The 26,293-nt window shown below is 44.0% G+C and overlaps 2 protein-coding genes across 3 annotated transcripts in view; one reads left to right on the top strand and one right to left on the bottom strand.

Moving 5' to 3' along the window:
• FBXO9 (F-box protein 9) overlaps positions 1-1,994 on the bottom strand; it is a 373,518-nt gene extending 371,524 nt beyond the window's left edge. The window contains exon 1 of one of the 2 annotated variants that reach the window (XM_086926428.1): positions 1,785-1,994. In XM_086926428.1, coding sequence (XP_086782554.1) covers positions 1,785-1,787 — 3 coding nt within the window. In that variant the 5' untranslated portion in view covers positions 1,788-1,994. The remainder of the gene's footprint in view (positions 1-1,784) is intronic. The other variant, XM_086926427.1, reaches the window with a different exon arrangement.
• Positions 1,995-3,001: 1,007 nt separating this feature from the next.
• The window catches only part of CILK1 (ciliogenesis associated kinase 1), a 412,784-nt gene continuing 389,492 nt past the window's right edge, over positions 3,002-26,293 (top strand). The window contains exon 1 of the mRNA XM_086926426.1: positions 3,002-3,204. The gene's annotated coding sequence lies outside the window, so the exon portion shown is untranslated. The remainder of the gene's footprint in view (positions 3,205-26,293) is intronic.

Here is a 26,293-nt window from a genome sequence, read left to right as displayed (position 1 = left end):
CTTGCACTTTTCATGCAGCTCTTTGATGACAGTTAATAGCTCACTGTTCAATGTTAGGATTTTAACTTATAAACTGCAAATACCAAAAGAATCTCTCAGACAAAAGCAGCAACTCACTAACCTATTTACATGATATGCATTTTGTGATCTGCCTGGTACACGTTCTTAGCAGCAGGCATATTAACACATTGTGGCTACCTTACCATGAGTCAAAACTTCCAGTAGTCAGACATCTGATCTCTCTCAATAAAGATCATTAATCACTGAAGTTATCTTCACATTCTTATTGTTGCCTGAAAATTGCTGGAGACCAGGAATGCAGCAGCAAGTACTTTTCAAACCATAATGCACTTCAAAACACGATGCCCTCACCCAAAGGCAGCGACCTTTTTTGCTTGGTGCATGAAGATGCAAGATTCATATACATGTTTTTTAACATTTGGTCTGATTACTATGTGAATGTAAATAACAATAACAAAAAACACAATTGATGGACAGAATGCAGAACAATGTCTTACATTCACCCCAGTACAAAGATCTGGGCCTAAATCCATCGTTTTTTTGCACTCCACACCACCCTAGGTCAGACAATGGCTATATGCAAATCAGCCATGACCCTGTGCCACATGGGAACAGTCCAGCCCAAACTACCAAGCCATGTCTTTCCTAGACCGGAATCAAGCATCCAAGGACCGGTTTCTGGCTATCAGCCTTCTTCAGCCTGGATAGCTTGACTCCAGTGATGTGGAGAGCCTGGGCCTCACGTCTGGGCATACCCAGCCCACTCGAGGTGAAAATTGCAAAAAACACAGTTGATGGACAGAATGCAGAACAGTCTTACATTCACCCCAGTACAAAGATCTGGGCCTAAATCCATCGTTTTTTTGCACTCCACACCACCCTAAATAACAATAAAGCATACATGCAAACTGACTACATGCCTGCTTTTCTCAATATTTCACTTCAAAACTATGCGACTGTATTTGTTTAACGGGCGGTGATTTGTATAGGGTCAAAGGAAAGTCCACAAGGTTGTCCCTGTCCCCCCCAGAATTTTAGGGTCTCCTAAGCCCCTGCATATTTGTATATCACCATGGATGTCTGTAACCAGTGCACTGACAAAATCAATAAGTGAGGCTTAAACTATTGAAAATTGATCTGCCGATGCTATTGTTAAAAAAGCGAACGACACCAGTGACTTCATCTTATGCTATTGTCTCACACGAAGAGTTCAGAAAAAAATAGATTATAACTTGTATCTACTACAAAATATTATTTTTAATAAAACATAGATTTGCCTACGTTTGAAACAAAAATACGCCACTATTCTGAGCCGTTTAGCATAGTTCCATTTCACCCTCATCCCCAAAAATGTTATTTGGGCTCCGCCCCTGACAATAAACTGTAAACATACTCTGGGTAGATACTCATCTCCTCTGCTGGCAGGGCGAGATACCTAACATTTTTCTCCCGTAAACCGCCCACATTGGCGATTAGTAATATTACAAAATCAATAGGGCACAGAAGGCTGACCCTGAACCATAGGGCCTTTTGGTTGACAGGAGTTAGGGTGAGCAGGTCCCAACCCTTTGGAAGTGAACACCCGAGTGCCGCATGTGAGTGTCACTGCGTGGTTAATCGCTACAGGGCGTGAGAGGCGTTACATAGTTAACATATCTTGCGCCAGTAACAACAGTGGTGTTTCTAAATCCCACTGATCCCTACTAAATCAAAGTATCGTGTGGGATATCGCTCCTGTCATTGTGCTGGGGCGGTGCAGTTACCATGCTTCGGAGGTAGCCGAGCTTCTCCTTCCCCCTCCGTCCTGCGTCTCCAGCTGGGGAGATCAGCAGCAGAGATCTCGGTCAGAGAATCGGACGACACTGCGGAAGTAAGCACGGGCCCTTTTTGCAGCAGCCATGACGGTCACTCTATCCGAACGAAGTCCCGCGGAGGAGGAGTGTACTTCTCTACTGGCACCGAATAACAGTGACGGAGGAGCAAGCGGTGACACTAAAAAGGGACTACGGTAGCCCTCGCCAATGTAGTGTAACCGTGTCTGCCATGATGGGTTGGTGGTTCTGGTGCTAGTGTTAAGCGACTATAAAAAAACGAGTATGAAATTAGTTCCGTTGGAGTTTTTAAACTACGTCAGCGCTAAAGAATTAACGTAAATAGGTAATATTTGATTTGTAGACTCTAAATTGATGCGTTGGTCCTCCGCAAGATAAACTGCGATGATTTCGTTTCGCGAAAATGTGTTAATGCTTAGTTGATACAGCGTTCTTCAAAAGCACCAGAATCGAGATTACAAAATTGCTACAGTGTTTATGGAGAAAAGAGACTATGTTTACTGGCCTATATGATTCGTGACATTAAAAACGAATGTAAATACTTCTAAATAGTTGGGAAATTCCGCTTACCAAATGTGACACTATCACGCCTGTTTTACAAACATTACTTTGCCATTTGGCACGTGAAGTTTCACATTTAAACATCCTCGTAACGGGCTAAGAATTCATGCAAAGTTGTAATGTTGACAAAAATAGCCAGGGCTTGCAGCCTGAGGTTGTCGCACGTGACGAGGCGGATCTCGCTTGTCCGCCTCAGTATCTGAGGACATGTCCGAAGTATTGGCCTGGTAGCATCAACAGCAAACACCGCCGCCATGTTGCTTCAACGATGTCCGCTGTTGACTCAAGTAGAAGCTGTGATGAAAGTATACTTTGGTTTGCTTTACACAAGAAAAATATATATAAATATGTTTCTTGTATTTCGATAAACTAATTAGTAAATGTACACTAAGAAGTAAGAGCGCCTCTTCATGTTTCAGAATAATTTAAGTAAAACCCACTGAAGGATAGAAATTAAACTAATACAGTGCTTAAACAACAAGTCAGTTTAAAAGACCAAGGGCCGGTTACAGCGCACAGGAGAACTGTTGTGCCAAGAAGGCGCCCGTGAACAGATGATGTATTAGAGGCCTTTGTTTATTTCAATTACCGGTCTGTTGCTTCTGCAGATACTGCTAAGGATTCGGGTTGTCTTCCTGCCATGTAGTCCCCGTCTCTTGGTACACTGATGCCCGCCTATGGCCTGTTCCGGCGCTTCTCTTTGCCCCCGCCTGGAGGAGGACTAGGAGTGGATGTCGAGAGGTCATTATCGGTAGTTTAACAGCCATAACGGGTTCGTTGGCACACCTTGGTAAGTGTCTACCCAGTCAGCCTCAGTGAGGCTGTCTGGGCGGGGAAATTGGAGTGCGGGATATGCCTTCTATGCACTGGGCAAAGTTATACTGTCTCCAGAGCACACTAATATCAGACTTATCCAACTATTCTGCCGTGAAAGCTAAAGTTTAAGAAATGAACTTCTATAAAACTTATTTGGTGTTGACGATTTTGTCTTTTATCAGCAAGCTTAATTAAAGGAGTTGTCAAGGGTTGCTTAAAATGTATTACTCCTGCGAAGGTGGTTAAGGTTGCGCGTACATCTTTGCTTTTGCTAGGTGAACTAAGGTGGCTTAAATGTAGTGTTGTGCAGTTGGGTCTGAGCAGGCTGAGATTTTAAGTGTTGGTAGGAACGATTCTGGTGAGCATTTTGTTTGGTCTAACATTTGTACCTGCTGACCCCAGTCCCATAGGCCCTGCCTTTGATTACTCTCACACCTACCCAGCGCCAGGATACCTTCCTGGGTGATAGTGTACTCTACAAATCAACATAACATTATGTAGATCTTCTGTTTGCTAGTGGGAACGCTGTGTCTAGGTCAGCTCCGTGTATGTCCTTTTGAAGGGTGCTGGTGGTGGTGAGTATCAGAACTGCGTCCAAACTGATGGTCTTGAGGTTTCTCGTAGTAAGAGGGTGCACAAATAGACCTGATGCGTTAACTTTTTTATGTATTAATGATTCAGTCTTTTTGTTTTGGGGATAATTATTTTATATGATGGATTGAATAGGTATTTCTTTTGCTTTTGCATTTTTCCATCCTCATCCCAGACCTATCTTTTGAGATGATTCCACCTAACACAGTAGTGAGGGCCAAGATAGAAGTCCAAACCACGCAGCGTCCTAATGGCTAGCTTCCCCTGAGGAAGCAAGGTTTTCTTTATCTCAATCTTTAGGTATAATTATCAAATAACCCTTACCACTGATTGTATGGACCGTTGGACGTTGGCAAGAAGTAGGGAGCAATCATCTACGTAGCAATACATAATTAGAACTTTAAGTTCAGTGAACAAAGAGAATTAACGTGATGTAAAGGGTTTTAATTTCAAATGTTTTAGTTTTTCATATTTTTAATCATTTAGTAAAATATCATAATTCTTAACTTTGAAAGTTAATATCCATCAATCCATATTTGATTATAAAATACAACAATATATTAGTTAGAATCTAAATGAGGCAGCCTTTCATGAGAAAAGGCATCTGAAACTCAAAGGCGAGTCTCCAGTCAGGGAAGGAATCCTAGAATCTGTAGTCTACCTGCTATCAGTTGCCATGGTAGAAGCTCCTTTGCCTAGGCTCCCTAATACACTAGCGGTTTCTAAAGGTTCTAATTCAGGTTTCAAATCAGAAGTATTCTAAGTAAATTCTTCGATCTTCCTACTCTTGTCAGAAATATATGAGTTGCAATATTATGCTTTCAGCATTTTGCAGACTCTTCCTTCCTCTACCAACAAAAGATCTTGCAAGACCATTGATCTAATAGACACTAATTTCATGGTAACTACTAGTAAGGCACTAAAATGTACTAGCAGCTAGTTTATGTACTACTGTTGATAACTTTTCTAATTTTTTTGTCATTTAAAACTACTACTACAGGTGGTATGATTGCTCCAAACATATCTCCCACTAATTATGTTCAAATCAGTAGTACTGCTTATATGTCTATGCGGTGTAATGCATCTATGTTGTTCAAATTATACAATTTAGGAAACAATAAAGCTTAATAGAAAACACCCTCCCAATCAGAAGGTAACTGAAAATAGGCATGTTGTCCACAAACAAAATAAACACCAGGAATAACTGCTTCTTCCCCTGTTAATATTTGATCAGTCCCTCCTAAAATTTGTATTTTCACAATTACTAATCCCATTGCCTTTTTCTAACTTAATTCCTCCTTTTGTAAACACACAATTTCCCCTTTTGCCTATCTCTAGTTTTTATTTTGGATAAACCATTTCCTTTTTGTATTTATCGTCTTATTTTTCCATAACATTTCCCAAAACTTTTTCCTCTCTATTTGCATCACAATAATGTAAACTGTTTTCTCCTCTGCTAAAATTAACCCTATTTTCTAATGGCCTAATTTATCAGGGTAGGTTTTTCTTGTATGCATTATGTAGATGCTGGTTCAATATTCTGCGTTGATTTCTACTTGCAGTTAATTCTGTCAGTTTATATACAAAAATCTTTGAGACACGACCTAACCCTACTCTGTATTCCTCTAAATGTGTTATCCCTACTCTTCTACTGCGAACGTGGCTCTGGGGATTTCTTCCTCTTTTTATTAAATGTTATTTATTGCATTTTATTTTGTATGTATTGTATTTAAGCTTCTAAAGCGTGCAGCTACCCCCAACGGCTGTGTCCCGGCGCTAGCAGAGACAGAGGAAGGTGGGGGCAAGTTAGAGTTGTCGAGCCACAGTGTGCTAAGGAAAGGCTGAAGAGCCAGATCTTCGAAGTCTTCCGGAAGATGGATTCCTACATGGCTTTTCTGATATGAACAGGCATGGAGTTCCAAAAGGTCGGAGTTTTGACGGAGTCCTATTCTGGACTTAGAAAAACAGGGGGTGACAAGGCGCTCAAGATGGTTTGGTCTTAGGGTCCTTGACTGATGGTATCTGCGAACTCTCTTCTTTAGGTATTGCGGGCCGATATTGTTAAGTGCTCTGTTGGCCAGAGCCAGTGCCTTGTATTCAGTTCTCCTTCTTATGGGCAGCCAGTGGAGACTACACAAATGAGGGAAGTTGGGATGCCTCAGCAGGACGTTTCTAATAAGTCTGGTTGCCGTGTTTTGCACAGTTTGCGATTTCCTTAACAGGTATGCTGGCAGACCCAAATACAAACTGTTTGCGTAGTCAAGCTGCGACATAATCACCGCATGGACTATTGTTTTCCTGCAGTCCATGGGTAGGAAGTGAAGCAATCTCCGTAGGGCCTTCATCTTCCAGAAGCAGGACGAGGAAATATGGCCATATGGGGCTTGCATGACAAGGTGGTATCCAGTTTGAAACCCAGATTCCTAGCAGACGGGACTGGGAGGGGAGTGGGATTGAGCTCTGTAGGCCACCAGAGGTTCGATAATGGGGGGAGGGCTGAATGAAGAACAGTACCTCTGTTTTATATTCGTTCAACTTTAGGCAATTGGCTGTCATCCATGCTGAAATGCCCCTAGGACACTGCCTAAAGGTTGAAAATGCGGCCTCAGAGCGATCCTGGAAAGAAAACACGAGATGTGCGTCATCAACATACGAGATAACATCGACACTATGTAGCTTTACCAGACGGGCGAGGGTGGCAAGATCAACATTAAAAGGGGTTGGGCTGAGGGCTGAACCCTGATACACTCCACAAATCAAAGGGCGAGAATTGGAAGTGTAAGGATGCAACCAATTTCTCTGGGAGAGGCCTTCTAGGGAGGAGCTAAACCAAGCTAAGGTAGTCCCTTTTCTCTCCCAACTGTCTAAGCCTGTCTAAGAGGATCTTATGAGACACTATCTAATGCCGCCGACAGGTCCAATAGCACCAGCATTGCATAGTTCCCCTTATCCATTGTCTCCCGGACAGTTTCTGCTGCTTCGAGTAGTGCTGTCTCAGTGCTGTATCCTGCTCTGATCCAGACTGAGGGTCATGGAGTAGTTTATTGCTGCTTTAAACACATTTCATCATTTGCAGTCTGTTATTTCGATTTTGAATTCACTAAATAGTGCTAATCAAGTTTTGGAGTGTAATTTTTGCGTCGGGAATCTTAATGGATCAATTCTGTTTCTCAGCATGACATATGGAGGTCGAAATGTTTTTGACCAAATACATTTGGCATATTCTATGAGTAATCAGTCCATTCAGAAGAAGAATACCTACGGCAAGGTACTCTAGCCGTTTTGGATCTTCTTGTCTGTTGATCTTCTTCGTTTTCACTTACATACTAGATTCTGTTTCTTCAATGATGGTTTGTGGTTTACATTCAACTGACACACTTGATCTTTATTGCCTCCTACCATTTTGGCCATTCCGATCTCTATAATGGTCTTTCTTCCCACTCCTGTTCCTTCGTCTGGATCATTTGGTTGCTCTGATGATGCAGCGACAGTTCCTTTTTTCTTCAGCTCCTAATTCGTTTTCATTGGATATTTCCACACTAATTTGCGAGATTTCAGGAACTTGCATTGGTGTGAGACTTTGCTGTAACCCCACCCCTGGTCCTTCTAGATGTGCAGGTATAGGAGATCTGGTCTGGGCTCGAAGATCACTACTTCTCCATTCAGGCACCTTACTCAGTGTGCGAAGCATGAACGCAATGAGGTACCCAGCGCATTTGCCAGCAGTGTTGGATATTTGGATGACCTGGCAGGGGTCTTTCCACCTTGGCTGCAGATGGGGTTTTCACATGATTCTTCACCAAAACCCAGTCACCCTGGTTAAGGTTGTGACAGTGCTCTTGATGTGGACTGGCAGTTTCAACCATGGTGAGAAACAGAACACACCACATCAGCTAATCCTTTACAGTAGTCAAGTATCATGGCATCTTTGATGTTTACAAGTGTATTTGCAGGCAGTCTCATGAGTATCTCATATGAAGATTATCATTAGGGGTGCTTCGAAGACTCATCAATACCAGTGGTAAAGAATCTGGCCATTTCAACCAAGTGGATGCACAGACTTTGGCCGAACAAGTCTTCAGAGTCCCGTTTACCTGTTCCACTATCCCCAAAGCCTCGTGACGAAAGGTACAATGAAATCTCTGTTTTACTTCAAGTGCCTCACACAGCATTCTAAGGACCTCACTATTGAAATGGGTCCCTAGGTTTGACTCCAGAGAAACTGTGGCATCCGAACCGCGGAAGGAGTTCACGTAACATTTTTTTAGCTACAGTGGGACTGACATTTCTCTGCGTTAAGTAGGCTTCCACCCATTAGAAGAAAATGCACACTATAACCAGGACATATCTCAGCTCGTTGAGACAGACCTTTTGATAAAGTCCAACTGCATCCTGTTAAAGGGTCCTCCTAATCTTCCAATATGGCTAAGTATTACAGGGGTTCTCCTTTCTACATTCATCTGCTGACCTGTAACGCACCTATGGCAAAGCTCTTTGGCTAAATCTCTGAATCGGGGATTGAACCAATTCTGCCTAAACAGTCTAATCATGTCATCCCTTCCAGTGTGTGCAGGACCAGGGAAATGTTGTAATGGAGAACAATAAACTGCCTGGTAAAACTGGTCTTTCATCTACTGAAACACAAATGCCATTTGCGTTTTTAGGTTTAGCCTATCAGCAGCACGCATGCACTGCTCGCTCTGCAAGACTGCTGTAGTAGAGAATGGGAGAGAAGCAGCGCCCTCTCTCCTCCCATATTTTTAATTGGTTTGTTTCATTGTGTTTCGTAAATGCTGCCTTCGGATTTGTTTATATGTTTGTTAGTCCCTCCTTAGTATGGCCTTGTCTTCATTTTTACCCTCCCATGGCGACTGGGTCTTTTACTTCAGTTGTCACGCGGGGCCTGTTATTTAGTCTTTTAATCTGTAAGCACTATATACTTTATTGAGTTTCTCTTACTGCAGGCCCGACTTGCGCTGCTTCAGCTGAAACCGCTTGTGTTTTTTTAAGTAGCACGGCCGCCCGTAACACAGGTGCCTGCTTTCAATCGTTTTTACCGGCATTATCTCGTGTCTGTTTCTACCCCCTCCCCAAGTAAAATGGATTTAGAAATGATTAGCGAATTAAGTCGTGGGAATTCCAGGTAGCACATAATCCTGTGCTAATGGGCTGATGCTGACAACAGCACATCTGTGTTAAATGTCATCTGTACTAAAGCCAACTGACGAGTTGTTTTCAAAACCTGTTTTATTACCACCGCCAATACCACCACCACCAATACCAAAACTACCAATACTACTACTACCACCACCAATAGCATCGCCACCTCCAATACCACGGCCACCAGTACCACTACCAGTACCACCACTAGTACCAATACCGCCACCACCAGTACCAATACCACCACCTCAGCGCCTCTCACTCACTAGTAATAGCAGGGGCACTGTATGAAGCCGGAGCTGTAGCCGAGACCATCCCTCTCTCCCACCATGCCTGCCATAAATCACAGCCTGCCCCACACCAAGAGGTGAAGCCAGGGCCCTAATACAGCTGGAGTGTTTTTTATTAGGCCAAAGATAGCAATGACATTATGCAATGCCACACTGCACACTCAAATCATGGAAACGGCAGGAAATAGCCCCCCCTCCTGCTCTTCCTCCTGAGCCTCTACAGTGTAATCACAGAGCGAAAGGTGTTGGAGCTCTTTGCCAGTGTTTATAGTTCGAAACATATGTAACTCTCACTTCACAATTTGTGTCTGTGTAATTTACAACACTTACACATCTACTTTGCTGCACTATTTATCACTACTTTGAAGACTTCGCAGGTCGCTCTCTTCCTCTGACATTTACAATCTAACAAGCTGTAGAGAATGCCTTTTATTGCAATGCAATAGGTCTCACATTTGCGAGCGTTTCAGCTATTAGTATTGTAAATGACAATGCCTTTTATTTATGGTTTAAAACCCGAAACATAAATAAAAGACATTGTCATTTACAATGGCAATAGCTCAAACTCGCATGAATGCGAGACCTATTGCATTGCAAATGCTTGTTAACAGATCCTGCTCTAACCCACCTTTGCTGTCCTGCCTCTGAAACCTCTTCCTGCAATCTCTTAATTTCTTCCCATGTATCAGCTACTGACAACAATATAGAAAAGACAGTGTCCTCATCAGATTCATTTGTATAGTCACTGTTAAATGTGCATGCCACAAAGGCACAATATTGTGCAACTTCATCAGCATATCGATTTCTAACAGTGACATAGTCATTGCCTCTTCTTTGTGCTGCACCTTTAACAACTCCAATCTCTTGGGGTAACTGCAAAGCTTCCAGTAATTTTCAGTGCATATTCCCCATTTTTAATTGGGTAACCTGAAGATGTCATAGATCCCCTTTGTGACCATGTAGACACACAAAACTTTTGATGACCGATTTGCATTTAATTCAGTCAGCTTCTATACAGACATCTTTGTGAGACATACCTAGCCCTAACGTCTTCTAAATGTGTTATATCTACTCTTCTACTGCAACCTTGGGAATTCTTCATTCTTTTTAGGTTTTGCCTGGCGAAAGCTGCGCTCTGCGCAGCTTTTTCGCGCAGGCGAAAACCTAATGAGAACTGTAGTGTGGGTTTGGGTCGGCCCTCGTCATTCATTGGCTGGCTCCATAAATGGAGCCTAGCCATTGGACGAGGGGCCTGTCCGTCAATGCCGGACCAGACTCGGGGGCGTTCCCGAGATTCTTTGGCTTTTGCCGACGTCACGCGACGTCAGCCAAAAGCCGGGAACGCCCCCGAATCTGTTCCGGCATTGCCGGCACCCGCCTTACTGCTCCGGTGTCTCCCGCCGTCCGTGTCCTCTCCCGCCCCCCTCCCCCAGTCCCTCTTGATGAACAGCCGGCATTGCCGGCACCCGCCTTCCTGCTGTAAGGGTGAGCCGAGGTGCATTTAATAAAATTACTGTTTTCGGCGCTATAGTCACCGTTGCAATGAGCGATCTTTCACTCACGCTGTATTCTGGGCTCACGTCGGCATTTCCTGGTCTCTCGCGCATGTTTGCTGGTCGGCGGCTGCCTCACAACACGTTCCTTGTTTTTTTAAAATATATTTATAATATTTATCCCGCCAGCGGCTCGGGAAACTTCGCCGCCCGCCTGCCTGAGCTAGAGACGGGCCGCCGCGCCGCCCGCGGCGACCCGGAAGCGGCCGGCCGGCCAATCCTAGCGCGGCCGGCCGGAAGTGCCCGCCTCCCGCAGCCCGGTGGAAGAAGGAAGACGGCAAGAAGTATGGCGGCGCCCGCGGGGCTCCCGTGGCCTGGAGGGAGCCCCGGGAGATGCGGAGGACGTTGCCGGTCTCCCATGCCAAAGAGGGAGACCGGAGAAGTGCCAGCGAGATTACCGCCGTCGATGTTGCCGGTCTCCCATGCCAAAGAGGGAGACCGGAGAAGTGCCAGCGAGATTACCGCCGTCGATGTTGCCGGTCTCCCATGCCGAAAAGGGAGACCGGAGAAGTGCCGCCGTCGCAAGGTGCAGGTGAGTCGATCTGCTTGCACAGGAGGAGCCCCGGGGAAAGAGAACGTCCCTCCGCGGCCCCGGAGAGTCCCGAGGAGCGGGAGCTCTCGTCCAGCAGCCGCCGGACCCGGTGAGTGCCTGCAAGGGGAGAGGGGCGTCGGGACACATTGTCGGTGTCCGCCCCTCCCCCCGTAGTAGAAGTCACCATGTCCCCCTGCGCCTCCTCCTTCCCTCGCGTCGGGTCTCCTTCTCCGTGGGTCTCAGCCGTCTGGCAAGAAGCTGGGACTCGGGTAAAGATATCCGGGACCGAAGCCGCTGAGGGGGGAGACCTGTTTGTCACCCATGTTCTGCTAAAGGGATTAACTTTGCATACAGAAGTGTTCTGGAACATGCACTAATTCAAATCTTTCGGAGAATGCTAGATGGAGAATGCTAACTTTGTTCTTCTAACAGTTGCTGTATTGTCTGTTGCAGTTTTCATTTCCTTATGCTCATTATTTTTTTGTCTGTTGCACCATTAGGGCAAGTATATATTTCACTTCACGTGAAGGACTTTTGGAAGGCTCTCGTTAGTGCATCCCACCCGTCTTCCAGCAAGCTTTTTCTCATGTATGTCTAAGGAAGCAATAGTGCACTGTGGCTCCAGGAAGTTACAATTAGTTAAATTCACCTAGGGACATATGCCTTAAACATTTTCTAGCTATAGACGAGCACATGCCTTCGTATACCAGTCGGCGAGTTACATTTTTTAGTTTACCCCACTAATACCCTCACCTCTCTCATTATGTCATCGTTCATCTATGACAAAGTTAGCAGTGGAATGTGTGTGTGTATGTATGGGGGATCTGTTGATGCACGCCGGTCAGAGATGCATCATTAAAGCAGGAGGGGGGGCGCGGGGGCTCGCGCAAGCTGCAGGAGGCGTCAGTCATACACAGCAACAAGTGTCTTCCACCAGGCGGGCAGAGCAGCATGAGCCCATGCAACCTTCAGCACCACTGCCCCCCTCCTGCTTTAATGATGCATCTCTGACCGGCGTGCATCAACAGATCCCCCCCACCTGCTGCACTGGAGGCCAGGGAGGTGGGCTGACACTGCATCTTCGGCACGCGCTGCTCTTGTGCGCACCTATCTGTGCCCAAGAACATGAGTGCACTGCAACAGCAGGTGTTAGTTCGCATTGGAAGAGGGTCTCACATGCCATCCATGAGGCGTGTGTCTGTTTTAGGTTGTGTGCCTGTGCATCTGTGTGCAGCTGCATCTGTGCTTCTTTGATGGCTGCTGACTGTCCTGCATACTTGGTGGGGATCCGGCCGAGGGTCTTTATTGGCACTGATGCCGGCTGCAGACACTGTGCAGCGTGGTACGGAGACGTGTGCGCATAGGGGTGCAGTGGCGTCACGAGGGTGCTAGGCAGGACACTGACAGCCCGTGTGTTTATTATCCTCTGCATTAGCAGACGCTGTGTGTGATGTGCACTGTGGTTGGAGGCCTGGCACGGGTGCTGTGGTGGGCGGTAGACATGACACCTTTAATGTGCGCCTGTGTTCACCATTCTTGGCACTGAACTGAGGGCATAAGACACCGTGCAGTGTGCTGTAGAGTCAGGTGACACACCACTGTGCTGCTGGCCGGAGTGAGGCCTGCAGGAGGGAGAGGGCGGTCGCCAACCTGACATCTTTCATTTGTGATTGTGGGAGCGCTCATGTGTGGCATCCCATGGGCTCCTGTCCAGACAATGCATGATATGGAATAGGGTCAGGCATTGCGCGTCGAGGACATTAGTGGGACGCCTGTGTGTGTGTGCGCTCAGGGGCGGCCTTAGGCATTTGCAAGCGGGGGGTTACACCCTCCCTAATATATGTATCTCCTAATAGAATGGTAGGGGTGCTTTCAGTCGGGTAGGTTGAGAATGAGATGCCAGTTGGATTTCAGCAGGAATTTCTACATACCCACAGACAAAAACGCATAGGCACTCCAGTTTTGAAAGTCTTCAAAAATGTTTTTTTTTATTTTCAAAATATTGTGTTCTCTTTCCTAGTACTCCTACCAAATCGCATTCCTCTCCCTTACCCCTTGGACGCCTCTCACTTTTTGTCATATAATTTATTTAAAAGTTTTATAACGGCAAGAGTGTCAGAAAATTTGAATCCCCCACTCAATGGAACGGGGAGGGGGACATGCGTGCGGGCTTGGACTCTTCCCGCAGGCAGCGGAAGGATGGAGGGATGGACACGTGAGCTGATGAATGGATGGATGAACGGCGCATGCTTTGATAGATGAGTGGCGGGAAGAATGGGCGGATGGGTGAGTGGGTGGGAGGATGAGCGGATGAATAAGCGGGTGGGAGGATAAGCGGATGAATAAGTGGGTGGAAGGATGAACGGATGGATGAGTGGGTGTAAGGATGAGTGGGTGTAAGGATGAGTGGGTGTAAGGATGAGTGGGTGTAAGGATGAGTGGGTGGAAGGATGAGTAGGTGGAAGGATGAACGGATGGATGAGTGGGTGGAAGGATGAGTGGGTGGAAGGATGAGTGGGTGGAAGGATGAGTGGGTGGAAGGATGAGTGGGTGGAAGGATGAGTGGGTGGAAGGATGAGTGGGTGGAAGGATGAGTGGGTGGAAGGATGAGTAGGTGGATGGATCAGTGGGTGGATGGATGAGTAGGTGGAAGGATGAGCGGATGGATGAGTAGGTGGAAGGATGAGCGGATGGATGCGTGGGCGGATGGATGTGTGAGAGGATGGATGAGCGGATGGATGAGTGAGAGGATGGATGAGCGGGTGGAAGGATGAGCAGATTGATGAGTGGGCGGATGGATGTGTGAACGGATGGATGAGTAGGTGGAAGGATGAGTGGATGGATGAGTAGGTGGAAGGATGAGTGGATGGATGAGTAGGTGGAAGTATGAGTGGATGGATGAGTAGGTGGAAGGATGAGTGGATGGATGAGTAGGTGGAAGGATGAGCGGATGGATGAGTGGGCAGATGGATGAGCGGGCGGATGGATGAGCGGGCGGATGGATGAGTGGGCGGATGGATGAGTGGGCGGATGGATGAGTGGGCGGATGGATGAGTGGGCGGATGGATGAGTGGGCGGATGGATGAGTGGGCGGATGGATGAGTGGGCGGAAGGATGAGTGGGTGGATGAGTAGGTGGAAGGATGAGTGGGTGGATGAGTAGGTGGAAGGATGAGCAGGCGGATGAGTGAGAGGATGGATGAGCGGGTGGAAGGATGAGCAGATTGATGAGTGGGCGGATGGATGTGTGAGCGGATGGATGAATAGGTGGAAGGATGAGTGGATGGATGAGTAGGTGGGCAGCTGGAGGGAGGGACGAGGGAGTGGATGTATGATGAGGTCGGCGGGCGCCTGCTTTGATAGATGAGTGGGTACCAGAATGGACAAGTGGGCAGCTGGGTGGGTGAATGAAGAGATTGGCAAGTGCATGCGTAGATAGATGAGCGGATGGATCAGTGGCGGGGTGTTCAGATGGGTTAGATGAGTGGTTGAATTTGCTATTGTAAATGACAATGCCATTTATTTATGTTAAAAAATAAACAAATAAAAATAATGTCAAGAGCAATGCCAATAGCTCTAACTTTAACAAAGGCAAAACCATTGCATTGTAAATGCTTGTTATACACTTCTGTGCCCAACATCATGGGCCAGACCAAAGCCATATTGAATGTCTGTCAATATGGTCACACTCCATTAAGTTAAAACACAGCAAGCTCTTGCGAGGGCAATTAATTCAGCCACTTGTACAGCGGTAACACCTCAAAGGCAGGAGGCTTCCACCACTTCATTCTTTGCGCAAACTGCATAAGCTGCTCTCAAAGTTCCTTCATTGTCCCTTAGACATAAGCCGTCTACAAAAATTGCATAGTCGGGGGCATCAGGTTCATCTTTAATGTCTGGTCGTGCCTTGGTACATAAATCTGTAACATCCAATTTTATCCCCATCAATTTCATTTTTAGGCTATGGTAACAATGTAGATGGATTGAGTGTTTGACATTTTTTTAGAATTACATTTTTTTTCAGCTTTATTTGATTTTCATATTTTGTAATTCTGCTGTTTGTCAAATACAGTTTTTTTTTAAGGGGTGAGCTTTACCTCCACTGAGGTACCTTCATCGTAAGTTGGTGTCCCTTTACTATGCTGTCGCATCTCAATAGTAGCAATAACTGCTGCAACTGCTTTAAGGCAGCCTGGAGGTCCTGCAGGAACAGTCAAGTGTAGTTGAAAAATATGCACAGGTCTTCGAGAGTCTCCATGCAACTGAGTGAGCACAGAGAGAGCATATCCCTCCCTCTCACTGCAAAACAATGTGAACATTTTACTTTAATCGGGCATTCCCAGCACAAGCACAACAGAGACTTTCTCGTAGCTCCAGGAAAGGTTTCAAACTTTCGCCTACATGGAAGCTGATTCGGCACATCTTTTTACGTCATCCTCAGTAAAGGCTTGACCTTTAGGAAGAAGTTTGGTATCCACTGTCTACAGTAGCCAACCGTTCACAGGAATATCCTGACTGCTCTCTGAGTGTACTCATCTTTATATTTGTCTCTATTCTCTCCTCTGACACCTTTCTCATTCCCTTCCTAATGAGATGTCCTAAATATAGGGCTTCTTTTTGACAGTATTGTAATTTGCTCGGGGGCACCTTGTGTCAATTGTCAGCAAGATGATTTATATGTGCAATATTGTCCTGTTTATAAGGTTCTTGCTGTAACGACCGGATTCTCGAACCAGATGGGATCCGCTCCTAAGAGCACCTCCAACCCAGTCGGAACGTAATCACCTCCCTCCTTAGAACGTATTTACAATAGATATATATATATTCATTCTTTGCAAATGTTCCCGTAGCAGAGGGAACTGCTTGCGTTGGTGCTCGCGTAGGAGACCGGGATCGTGTCTCCTAGTAATCCAAAAACAAAGGCAAGGACGCGGCACTCTTCTTGTCACTGTAGATTTATTTCGGTCTCAAGCAAAACTCCTACGCGTTTCGAACAAACGTTCTTGGTCACGGCAGTGTTCTACAAATGTCCCTTTTCTCTTTCCACATTATATACATGCTCACTTCACGTTACTCAGTGAAGGATTGTGGGCCTTGTAGTTTATACATTAAATGTATGTTAAATCATAATCCTTAACATTATTCATACATCATTTGAATGGATCATAGTGTGGGTAACATTTCATAAAGGCGCTAATCATGAAATGTATTTACAGAATGAAGTAGGCATTCTTATACAAAATTGATTTATGCTGTCCATTCGTGCTTGTAGTTAGGCACCCCTTTCAGGACTTTTAACAATTACAGTTTTATGTGTTGTTGCTTGTTTTGCGGGCTGAGTGCCCTATGCCCCACAATTTGACCCCATTATAGACATATTAGGCCATCAGATTCAATCACACAGAATTATTATCAATGTCTTTTTAAGTCCTTATAGGTGCACATGCATCTCCTCGTCTGCATTCAACCGTCTGGGCTGTTTGGTTTTAAATCTAATTATTAATTTAGACTCCAGTCGTCTCAATTTCAAAAGTCTATCACCCCCCCTTTCCTGTGTGGGGATGGATGCTAGTCCCAAATACTTGATATCTTGCCATGTTTTTCCAATATGTGATTTCAAGTGTTTTGCCATGGCATATGCGGTGTCGTTGTTTTGGACAGCCCTTATGTGTTCTAAGATTCTTTTCTTTAGGGGGCATTTTGTACTCCCTATGTATTCTTTTCCACACTGGCATCTTAGCATATACACCACAAATGAAGATTCACAAGTAATTTTTGTTTTGATCATGAAGTCTTTTCCAGACGGATCAGATAGGACTGTTGTGTTTTGTCCTATTTTGCACGCTTTGCACGTCATGCATTTGGTAAATCCATTGCTCCTTTTTTGAAGCCAATCTTTTTGTTTTTTCTGTGAGAAATGGCTTTGTACCAAATGGTCTGAGAGGTTTGGCGCTCTTCGATATGAAATTAAAGGACCGGTTCCAATTTCAGTGCCTATATCCGGGTCTTTCATTAAGACATGCCAGTATTTTGAGAGAATTTTTTGGATTTTATAGCTCTCTTTATTGTATGTTGCAATCATTCTTGGTCGTTCTTCCTTGTCTTCTGTTTGATTTTCTGTTGCTGGCTGTTCACTTTCCTGGTTCAGAGTTTCCAATCTAGTTTTTGCTTTTGCTTTGTCTTCCCCTTTTGTTATATCCATATGTTTGTAACCTCTTTCAAGGAAGCGATTTTTAGTCTCATTGAATTTTTACTCCGTTTCCTGTTCGGTTGAACAATTTCTCCTCATACGGAGGTATTCACCATATGGTATGTTCTTTACCAATTTCTGAGGGTGGAAGCTGAGTCCATGAAGGATGCTGTTTGTTGCAGTCTTTTTTCTGTGGGTGGTTGTTTCAATTTTGTTGTTTTGTATGAACACTTTGATATCCAGGAATTCTATTTCTTTTGGACTGATGTTGTAGGTGAATTTCAATCCCACATCATTTGTGTTGAGGATATCAAAAAAGGCTTCAAATTCACTGGTACTGCCTTTCCACAACAGAAACAAATCATCTATAAACCGCACCCAAAGTGCTACTTTGGCCATATATTGGTAGTTTTCTTCCCTCCAAGTTATGCTCCTCTCCCACCACCCCATCATGAGGTTCGCATAGCTTGGAGAGAAGGTAACTCCCATGGCTGTTCCACACTTTTGTCGGTACATTTGTTGATTGAATAAGAACACGTTGTTGTGCAAACACATCCTAATCATGTCCGTCAACATTTTTGAATGCTCCCGTTCTGGCATTGGCCTCTGTCTCAGGAAGAATTCAGTAGCTTTGATTCCAAGATCATGGCTGATGGAGGTGTAAAGTGACACCACATCTATCGTCACTAAGGAGTAAGACGGATGCCAGTCTGTGTTCATTAGAGTTTTTAGAAAATCCCCAGTGTCTTTTATGTAGGATGTTAAAGTCGGAACAAGGGGGGCAATAAAAGAATCCACATAGTTTGCTACATTTTCATACAGACTGCCACAGCTGGATATTATGGGTCTCCCTGGGGGTTTGTTTAACGTCTTGTGTACTTTAGGTAAAAAGTACATTGTAGGTGTAATTGGATTTTCTACCATAAGATATTTCTTTTCATTTTCAGTTAGTAGGCCTTGTTGTTTCCATTTATCAAGATTCTTTTCCAATTCTACTGTTAGTTCCGGAATTGGATTTTTCTTTAGCAGTTCGTAATTTTTTGTTTCAGTCAGTTGTCGTTGGGCCTCTTCTATGTAATGTTGTTTCTCCAGTATGATGATATTTCCCCCCTTATCTGCAGGTTTGATTTCAATTGTGGTGTTGTTTTTCAAGGTCTGTATTGCCGCTCTTTCTTTCTTGGTTACATTTTCTTTTTTCTGAGAGTGATTGTTGGTCATTTTATCTATGTCGCCTGTGACAAGGTCATGGAATAAGTCAATTTTGTTGCCTGGATGGAGAACAGGATAGAACTTCCATTTCGCTTTGAACAGAGTTTTAACATGTTTGTCCGTTATTATTTCCATTTCATTTAATATTTGGGTTTCTGTTATTTGGGATCCTGTTACTTCATTTGCTAGTTCGTATGCAATACGTAGATGAGGAACGTCCTCAATATTATGTTCCTTGTTAGTATTTGTGTCTTCATGGTTCAGAGATGTGGTATCTGCAATCTGGGTAGTTTGATCAGATGATGTTCCTTTTGGCATTTTGCAGAAAAATTTCTTCAATTTTAATTTTCTCACATATTTATATATGTCTATTTTTGTATCCACTTCATCATGATGGGTTTCAGGGCAGAAGGATAAGCCCTTGTTGAGCAAACTTATTTCATCTTTTGAAAGGTTGTATCTGGACAGATTTATTACCAGGTTTGGTGATGTTTTGATCTTCCGACCTAACTTCTCACTTGTCTGGATCTCAGATTGTATCTGTTTCCTGTGTTTTTGACTTCTTCTGGTTTTGCGTTTTGTCTTCCTGAGAAGTAAGTACCCCTTCCTCTTCCTCTTCGTCTCTGGGACCCTCGTCCGCGTCCACTTGGATTGTATTGGGGCGTTTGTTGTTGATGGTATAACAGTTCTAACTCCTCTAAAAAAGAAAACCTGTGTATGCCCGTTGTTCTTTGCTCCCCATCACTTATTTCTGATTCTGAGCCACTTGTTTGTTGAGTTGTTCCCTTCTTCGTATCATCCCATTGTTTCTTTACAGAATCAAATTTACGTGCAAAGGTTAATATTGTGCCGAATTTATAATCATCCTCATCTCGATGAAATTTGCGTTCTTTTCTTTTTTGGACTTCATCATCATGTTTGTCCAGATTTTTGTTCATTTCTGTTCTCAATTTCTTTATTGTGGCATTGTCATCTTTTAATGCGGTTATTTCTTTCTCAGTATCCGGTATTTTTATCAATAATTCTTCCACTTCTTTCTTCGCATATTTGATTATTATCAACATCATTCTTTTTGAGCAGTCCATATTGTTGTTGCCCCACTCCTCCAACATTTCTGGTTTGGTGTCTGGATGGTTGGGGAGAGTAAATATACGGAGACCCCTCAGTACCATGTTACATTCCACGTATTTTTCAAGGGTCAGTATCTCCCATCCCCTCGATATTTCTTTTCTCATTAGTTTTTCCAGTTTAATGAACAATTGTTTTGTCGTTGTGCTACTCTGTTGCGATGTTTTGTCACCTCCTCCCTCTGCACTTGATACATTGGAATTCTCGCTGCGTTGGAACATGGTTTCTGCTTTTGCTATCCTTCGCGTTGTTCTCTCTTCCATTTTGGTAGTTTTGGTACACTTTTCTGTTTGACTTTGATTTGGCTTCTGTGTGATTCCTTTTTTTTGGTTAGTGGATAGGAAATATCTGGAACACTGGGTTCAAAAAGTCTTAGGGATTCGGGATTTTGATTTCCCGGTTTGCGAGACCTTTCCGTGACAGATGGGTTCTATGAGATTAATTTTTCTCCTCTCACTCGTATTTGACTTTGTTAGCCTCTTTATACTTGTGAAACCCCACACGGCATCCAATTTATATTGCTATCACATTCAGTTCACATTACTCACCCGGGAGACTCCCGACTGTGTTCGCGTCCTCCGACTGAGCACGTCGACGCTCGACCAGGGTGTTCATGAATTGTTGATGTTCCGGTTTGTTGCGTTTGATCCGCACAAATCCTCTTTGTATCTTCTATGCTTCGTGCTTTTCTGGATGACGGGTTCTCCTCTGTGTAAAATTATTCTTTGCAAATGTTCCCGTAGCAGAGGGAACTGCTTGCGTTGGTGCTCGCGTTGGAGACCGGGATCGTGTCTCCTAGTAATCCAAAAACAAAGGCAAGGACGCGGCACTCTTCTTGTCACGGTAGATTTATTTCCGTCTATGTGGATTATTTTATTGCCCCCCTTGTTCCGACTTTAACATCCTACATAAAAGACACTGGGGATTTTCTAAAAACTCTAATGAACACAGACTGGCATCCGTCTTACTCCTTAGTGACAATAGATGTGGTGTCACTTTACACCTCCATCAGCCATGATCTTGGAATCAAAGCTACTGAATTCTTCCTGAGACAGAGGCCAATAACACAACGGGAGCATTCAAAAATGTTGACGGACATGATTAGGATGTGTTTGCACAACAACGTGTTCTTATTCAATCAACAAATGTACCGACAAAAGTGTGGAACAGCCATGGGAGTTTCCTTCTCTCCAAGCTATGCGAACCTCATGATGGGGTGGTGGGAGAGGAGCATAGCTTAGAGGGAAGAAAACGACCAATATATGGCCAAAGTAGCACTTTGGGTGCGGTTTATAGATGATTTGTTTCTGTTGTGGAAAGGCAGTACCAGTGAATTTGAAGCCTTTTTTGATATCCTCAACACAAATGATGTGGGATTGAAATTCACCTACAACATCAGTCCAAAAGAAATAGAATTCCTGGATATCAAAGTGTTCATACAAAACAACAAAATTGAAACAACCACCCACAGAAAAAAGACTGCAACAAACAGCATCCTTCATGGACTCAGCTTCCACCCTCAGAAATTGGTAAAGAGCATACCATATGGTGAATTCCTCCGTATGAGGAGAAATTGTTCAACCGAACAGGAAACTGAGAAAAAATTCAATGAGACAAAAAATCGCTTCCTTGAAAGAGGTTACAAACATATGGATATAACAAAAGGGGAAGACAAAGCAAAAGCAAAAACTAGATTGGAAACTCTGAACCAGGAAAGTGAACAGCCAGCAACAGAAAATCAAACAGAAGACAAGGAAGAACGACCAAGAATGATTGCAACATACAATAAAGAGAGCTATAAAATCCCAAAAATTCTTTCAAAATACTGGCATGTCTTAATGAAAGACCCGGATATAGGCACTGAAATTGGAACCCGTCCTTTAATTTCATATCGAAGAGCGCCAAACCTCTCAGACCATTTGGTACAAAGCCATTTCTCACAGAAAAAACAAAAAGATTGGCTTCAAAAAAGGAGCAATGGATTTACCAAATGCATGACGTGCAAAGCGTGCAAAATAGGACAAAACACAACAGTCCTATCTGATCCGTCTGGAAAAGACTTCATGATCAAAACAAAAATTACTTGTGAATCTTCATTTGTGGTGTATATGCTAAGATGCCAGTGTGGAAAAGAATACATAGGGAGTACAAAATGCCCCCTAAAGAAAAGAATCTTAGAACACATAAGGGCTATACAAAACAACGACACCGCATATGCCATGGCAAAACACTTGAAATCACATATTGGAAAAACATGGCAAGATATCAAGTATTTGGGACTAGCATCCATCCCCACACAGGAAAGGGGGGGTGATAGACTTTTGAAATTGAGACGACTGGAGTCTAAATTAATAATTAGATTTAAAACCAAACAGCCCAGAGGGTTGAATGCAGACGAGGAGATGCATGTGCACCTATAAGGACTTAAAAAGACATTGATAATAATTCTGTGTGATTGAATCTGATGGCCTAATATGTCTATAATGGGGTCAAATTGTGGGGCATAGGGCACTCAGCCCGCAAAACAAGCAACAGCACATAAAACTGTAATTGTTGAAAGTCCTGAAAGGGGTGCCTAACTACAAGCACGAATGGACAGCATAAATCAATTTTGTATAAGAATGCCTACTTCATTCTGTAAATACATTTCATGATTAGCGCCTTTATGAAATGTTACCCACACTATGATCCATTCAAATGATGTATGAATAATGTTAAGAATTATGATTTAACATACATTTAATGTATAAACTACAAGGCCCACAATCCTTCACTGAGTAACGTGAAGTGAGCATGTATATAATGTGGAAAGAGAAAAGGGACATTTGTAGAACACTGCCGTGACCAAGAACGTTTGTCCGAAACGCGTAGGAGTTTTGCTTGAGACCGAAATAAATCTACCGTGACAAGAAGAGTGCCGCGTCCTTGCCTTTGTTTTTGGATATATATATATATATATATATATATATATATAATATATATATATATATATATATATATATATATATGTACATCTCGTACCTAAGGATGGGGAAAAATAGCAATATACACGCATAGGTTTTCTACAATATCCCACTCATACCAGCTAGTCTCACGGCAACTTAGGCCAAGACGAATCTACCCTGGGGCAGTTCTGATTATGTACCATTACACACTGATCACCATCCGTGCTCACTCGACACGCAATCCGGCGTGCCTTACACACTGAGCTGCAGCCCCAGTGCTCTCTTCCTCCCAATCCGGTCCACAATCCGGCGGACCTAGGCACTGGTATCCCTCCCAGTGTTCTCTCACTCGCAGCCCGATCCGCAATCCGGCGGATCTATACACCAGTCTCCCACCTGGTGTTCTCATTAACGCCGCTTACCAACGACGATCACTCCCCTATGAATACCTTTGGAAGGAATCTCTCATTGGCTACTCGGGGTGATACTACAATAACAGGAATTAGCACAACCTGCCAAATTGAATCATGTACCTTCTGCTCTCAGCATCGAATGGTCCCTCTCTCCCTCATTATTCAGTCACCTCTTACCTGACCGGGATTTACATCCGTTCATGAAAACGATGTCTGACTAGAAGACCAGGTTACCCTGATTGAACAAGAATACAAGGCACATGTTGGTTCACTAAGAACTGGGGTATTTTATTACAATAATTATAAACACAGCACTATACTATAACATATATCCTGCAAAGGAAAGTAAAAGGTTAGAATGTGCACACTATGGGGAAAAAAGGTCGACGTCACCTTAGTAATATGAAGTCTGGGTTCAGCAGTCATCTAGGTTCCCGTCTCGTCTGTGCCTTGGCTCGTTTCGGAATCACACCTCAGCAGTCACGAGTACACGTCTGCACCGCTATGCTCTGTCTTCTCTACTTTCCTCCAAGTCACTGGAACCTTCCTCTTTATTAGCTGCTGTCTCTCTCTGCCTCTGGTCGTTCTGCGCTAGTTCTCCCTCTTCTTCAATCTTTCTCAGAGAGTATCAGCTTCATGATCTTTCTCGGACTTCAAAATGGCGACTGTCTGCCTGTAAATAATTAATGGCATTGATGCTAACGGCTAGCTGCCGCCTACAGACTGACTGACTCACCGCCTAACACTTTCGCTAATATGGAAGCTTATCCCTTTATGGAAAGTTACGGCCAGTAACCTGCCGCCCACCAAATTCTTGTACCTCCCCGTACCAAGGACACGTTCCCAGCTGGCCAGCCTGATGTTGTGTCTTCGGAGTGGAGAAAAATACAGTCTTTCGATAAGGGCCAGCCTGAGCCGGTTCTCTCCAAGCGGACAACACTTCGAAACTAAAACATTGCACTTGACCTAGAAGCATCTCAAGCTGCCGAGGCAGAAAGCAAGATGGAGTCTCTCCCGTTTGAGGCCTACAATGCCCGAAATAAGCATAACTCCATAGAAGGTATACTAACACTCTTACAAAAAGACGGATTATCACTAATACTAATGAATCTATCCCCTAGCTTAAGTTTATAAGCCCTGATCTAAAGAAAAGGGTACGAAAGTGCATTACTGTACCTTATGAATAGGCCCTATTTATAGTTCTAATCCCTGCACTATAATGATAATAGGCTGGAGTAATTTCCAATCATCCTTCCCCAAAGGAGGGCCAAAAAAGTCGGTCAGCACACTTGCGTACTTGATTACACAAGCAGGTCATCAATGTACTGCACAAGAACTGAATTGCAAGGCCTTTTCAGTCTAAAAATTAATTTTTTAATATGTGATTAAAGATTGAAGGGCGCTCTGTATATCCCTGTTGAACTCAGCACCATGCTAAAACTCTAAATCTATCTCTTAATACAAATGAGTATACAAATTTGCTGTCCTCATACAACAACATAGAGAAGAAAGCCTGACAGAGATCCACAACAATAAACCATTTGGCAGTACAGGGAATTTGAAATATTATTGCTATTTGATTCAGTACCACTGAACAACATCAGAAGAGGGACCAACCAAAGAAAACGAAGCAATGGAAAAGGAACTTCAGAAACATTAACAACGAAGAGCTAGCAATAAAATGTAAAAATGCCTTATTTTCCCAAGCAGACATGAAAGATATTTGAGTTCGCATAGATTTCTATAACTTTTCTATTTCTGATATCCTGGACTCAAAAGCCCCTTTACAACATAAAAATACCTCCTCCAAAATCTCAAACTTTGGTACAACGTCAACTTCGACTCGGAACATCGCAGTTTAAGGGCAGCCGAAAGATTGTGGAGATCCATACCCTCCACCAAACATCTAAATCACCTTAGATCTGTTAGGAACTCTAACTACAGAAAAATCAAAAGGGCAAAGGCAGACTTCTTCAGAAGTGCGAGAATCAAGAGGGAGAGAGAGGACCAGAAAGCTAGTCCAGATCCCCGGTTTATATGTAAGTAAATCAAAAGGAGACTAGCTAAAGATGGGGTTAATCTGACATTAATGTTGTTATTGTCATAGCGACTCAGTATCGTTTTGCCAATTGGCGGTGGCACCTGTTGGGTGTCTTTAGAAAGCCCTCACCCACCAACCTAGTTGGTGGCATGCTTCATCATCGGGCCCACCCAGTGACACCTAGCGTGTCCCGGGTGTGCTTCGACGCCTGATTACAGCGGAGCAGGTATGTCACTGTGTGTGCGGTGTGAGGTGTTCAGATATGTGAGGTTAAAACGGCTTGGCGGATGGTCCCTGGGGTGAGGATACTTTATTAAAAGGGCCTCCGTCAGCGGTTAAAAAATAAGGCTGTGGGACGTTAGAGGCGGGTTACGACCTCCTACGTCCTAAGAGTGTCAACATGTTTCAGCCAGTGCCTTATTACTAATCTGGCTTTCTTCAGGACAATAAAATATGTGTGGGTTAAAATAGGGGTAGTGTAGTGTAGTCTATGTGTCTACACGCCCTAAAGTGTATATAACTGTGAGAGGGGGGATTCCCTTCTCAAGATCACGCTTTTAAGGCTTGCTTATGCTCCAAGGTTATTGAAGTGGCAAGGGGTGGCCAGGATTTCTGGCCAGCACCAGCGTGGGACCTGTTGTGCCTCCTTCGCAGAACCGGTTATATACACTTTAGGGCTTGATGTTATTGGCAAAACGAGAAATATGTAAAGTATGGAAATCTGAAGATGCTCACACTTTTTCTGAATGCTTAAGGTATATTATATATATATCAGTGAGTCTGATATAGCATGTGATAATTCCTCAGAGTTCAAGATCTGGGAGCTCCTTGTGGCATGGCGGAACAGATGAGAGTATTCCGATGATTTCACCTGGGTACTGTTGGTGCTTAGTCCTCAACCAATCCGGGGGCCGCCAAGTCTCAGAGGTTGAGGTGGATAAAGCAAACAGTAAACACTAGAGGGGGGTATCTTTTCCTGCCTCCACTGGCATCAAATTCTGTGGTCGTAACA

This window comes from Lissotriton vulgaris, chromosome 6 (genome assembly GCF_964263255.1).
Source record: "Lissotriton vulgaris chromosome 6, aLisVul1.2, whole genome shotgun sequence".
NCBI classification, from domain to species: Eukaryota; Metazoa; Chordata; class Amphibia; order Caudata; family Salamandridae; genus Lissotriton; species Lissotriton vulgaris.
This window is presented reverse-complemented; position numbering and strand designations above follow the sequence as displayed.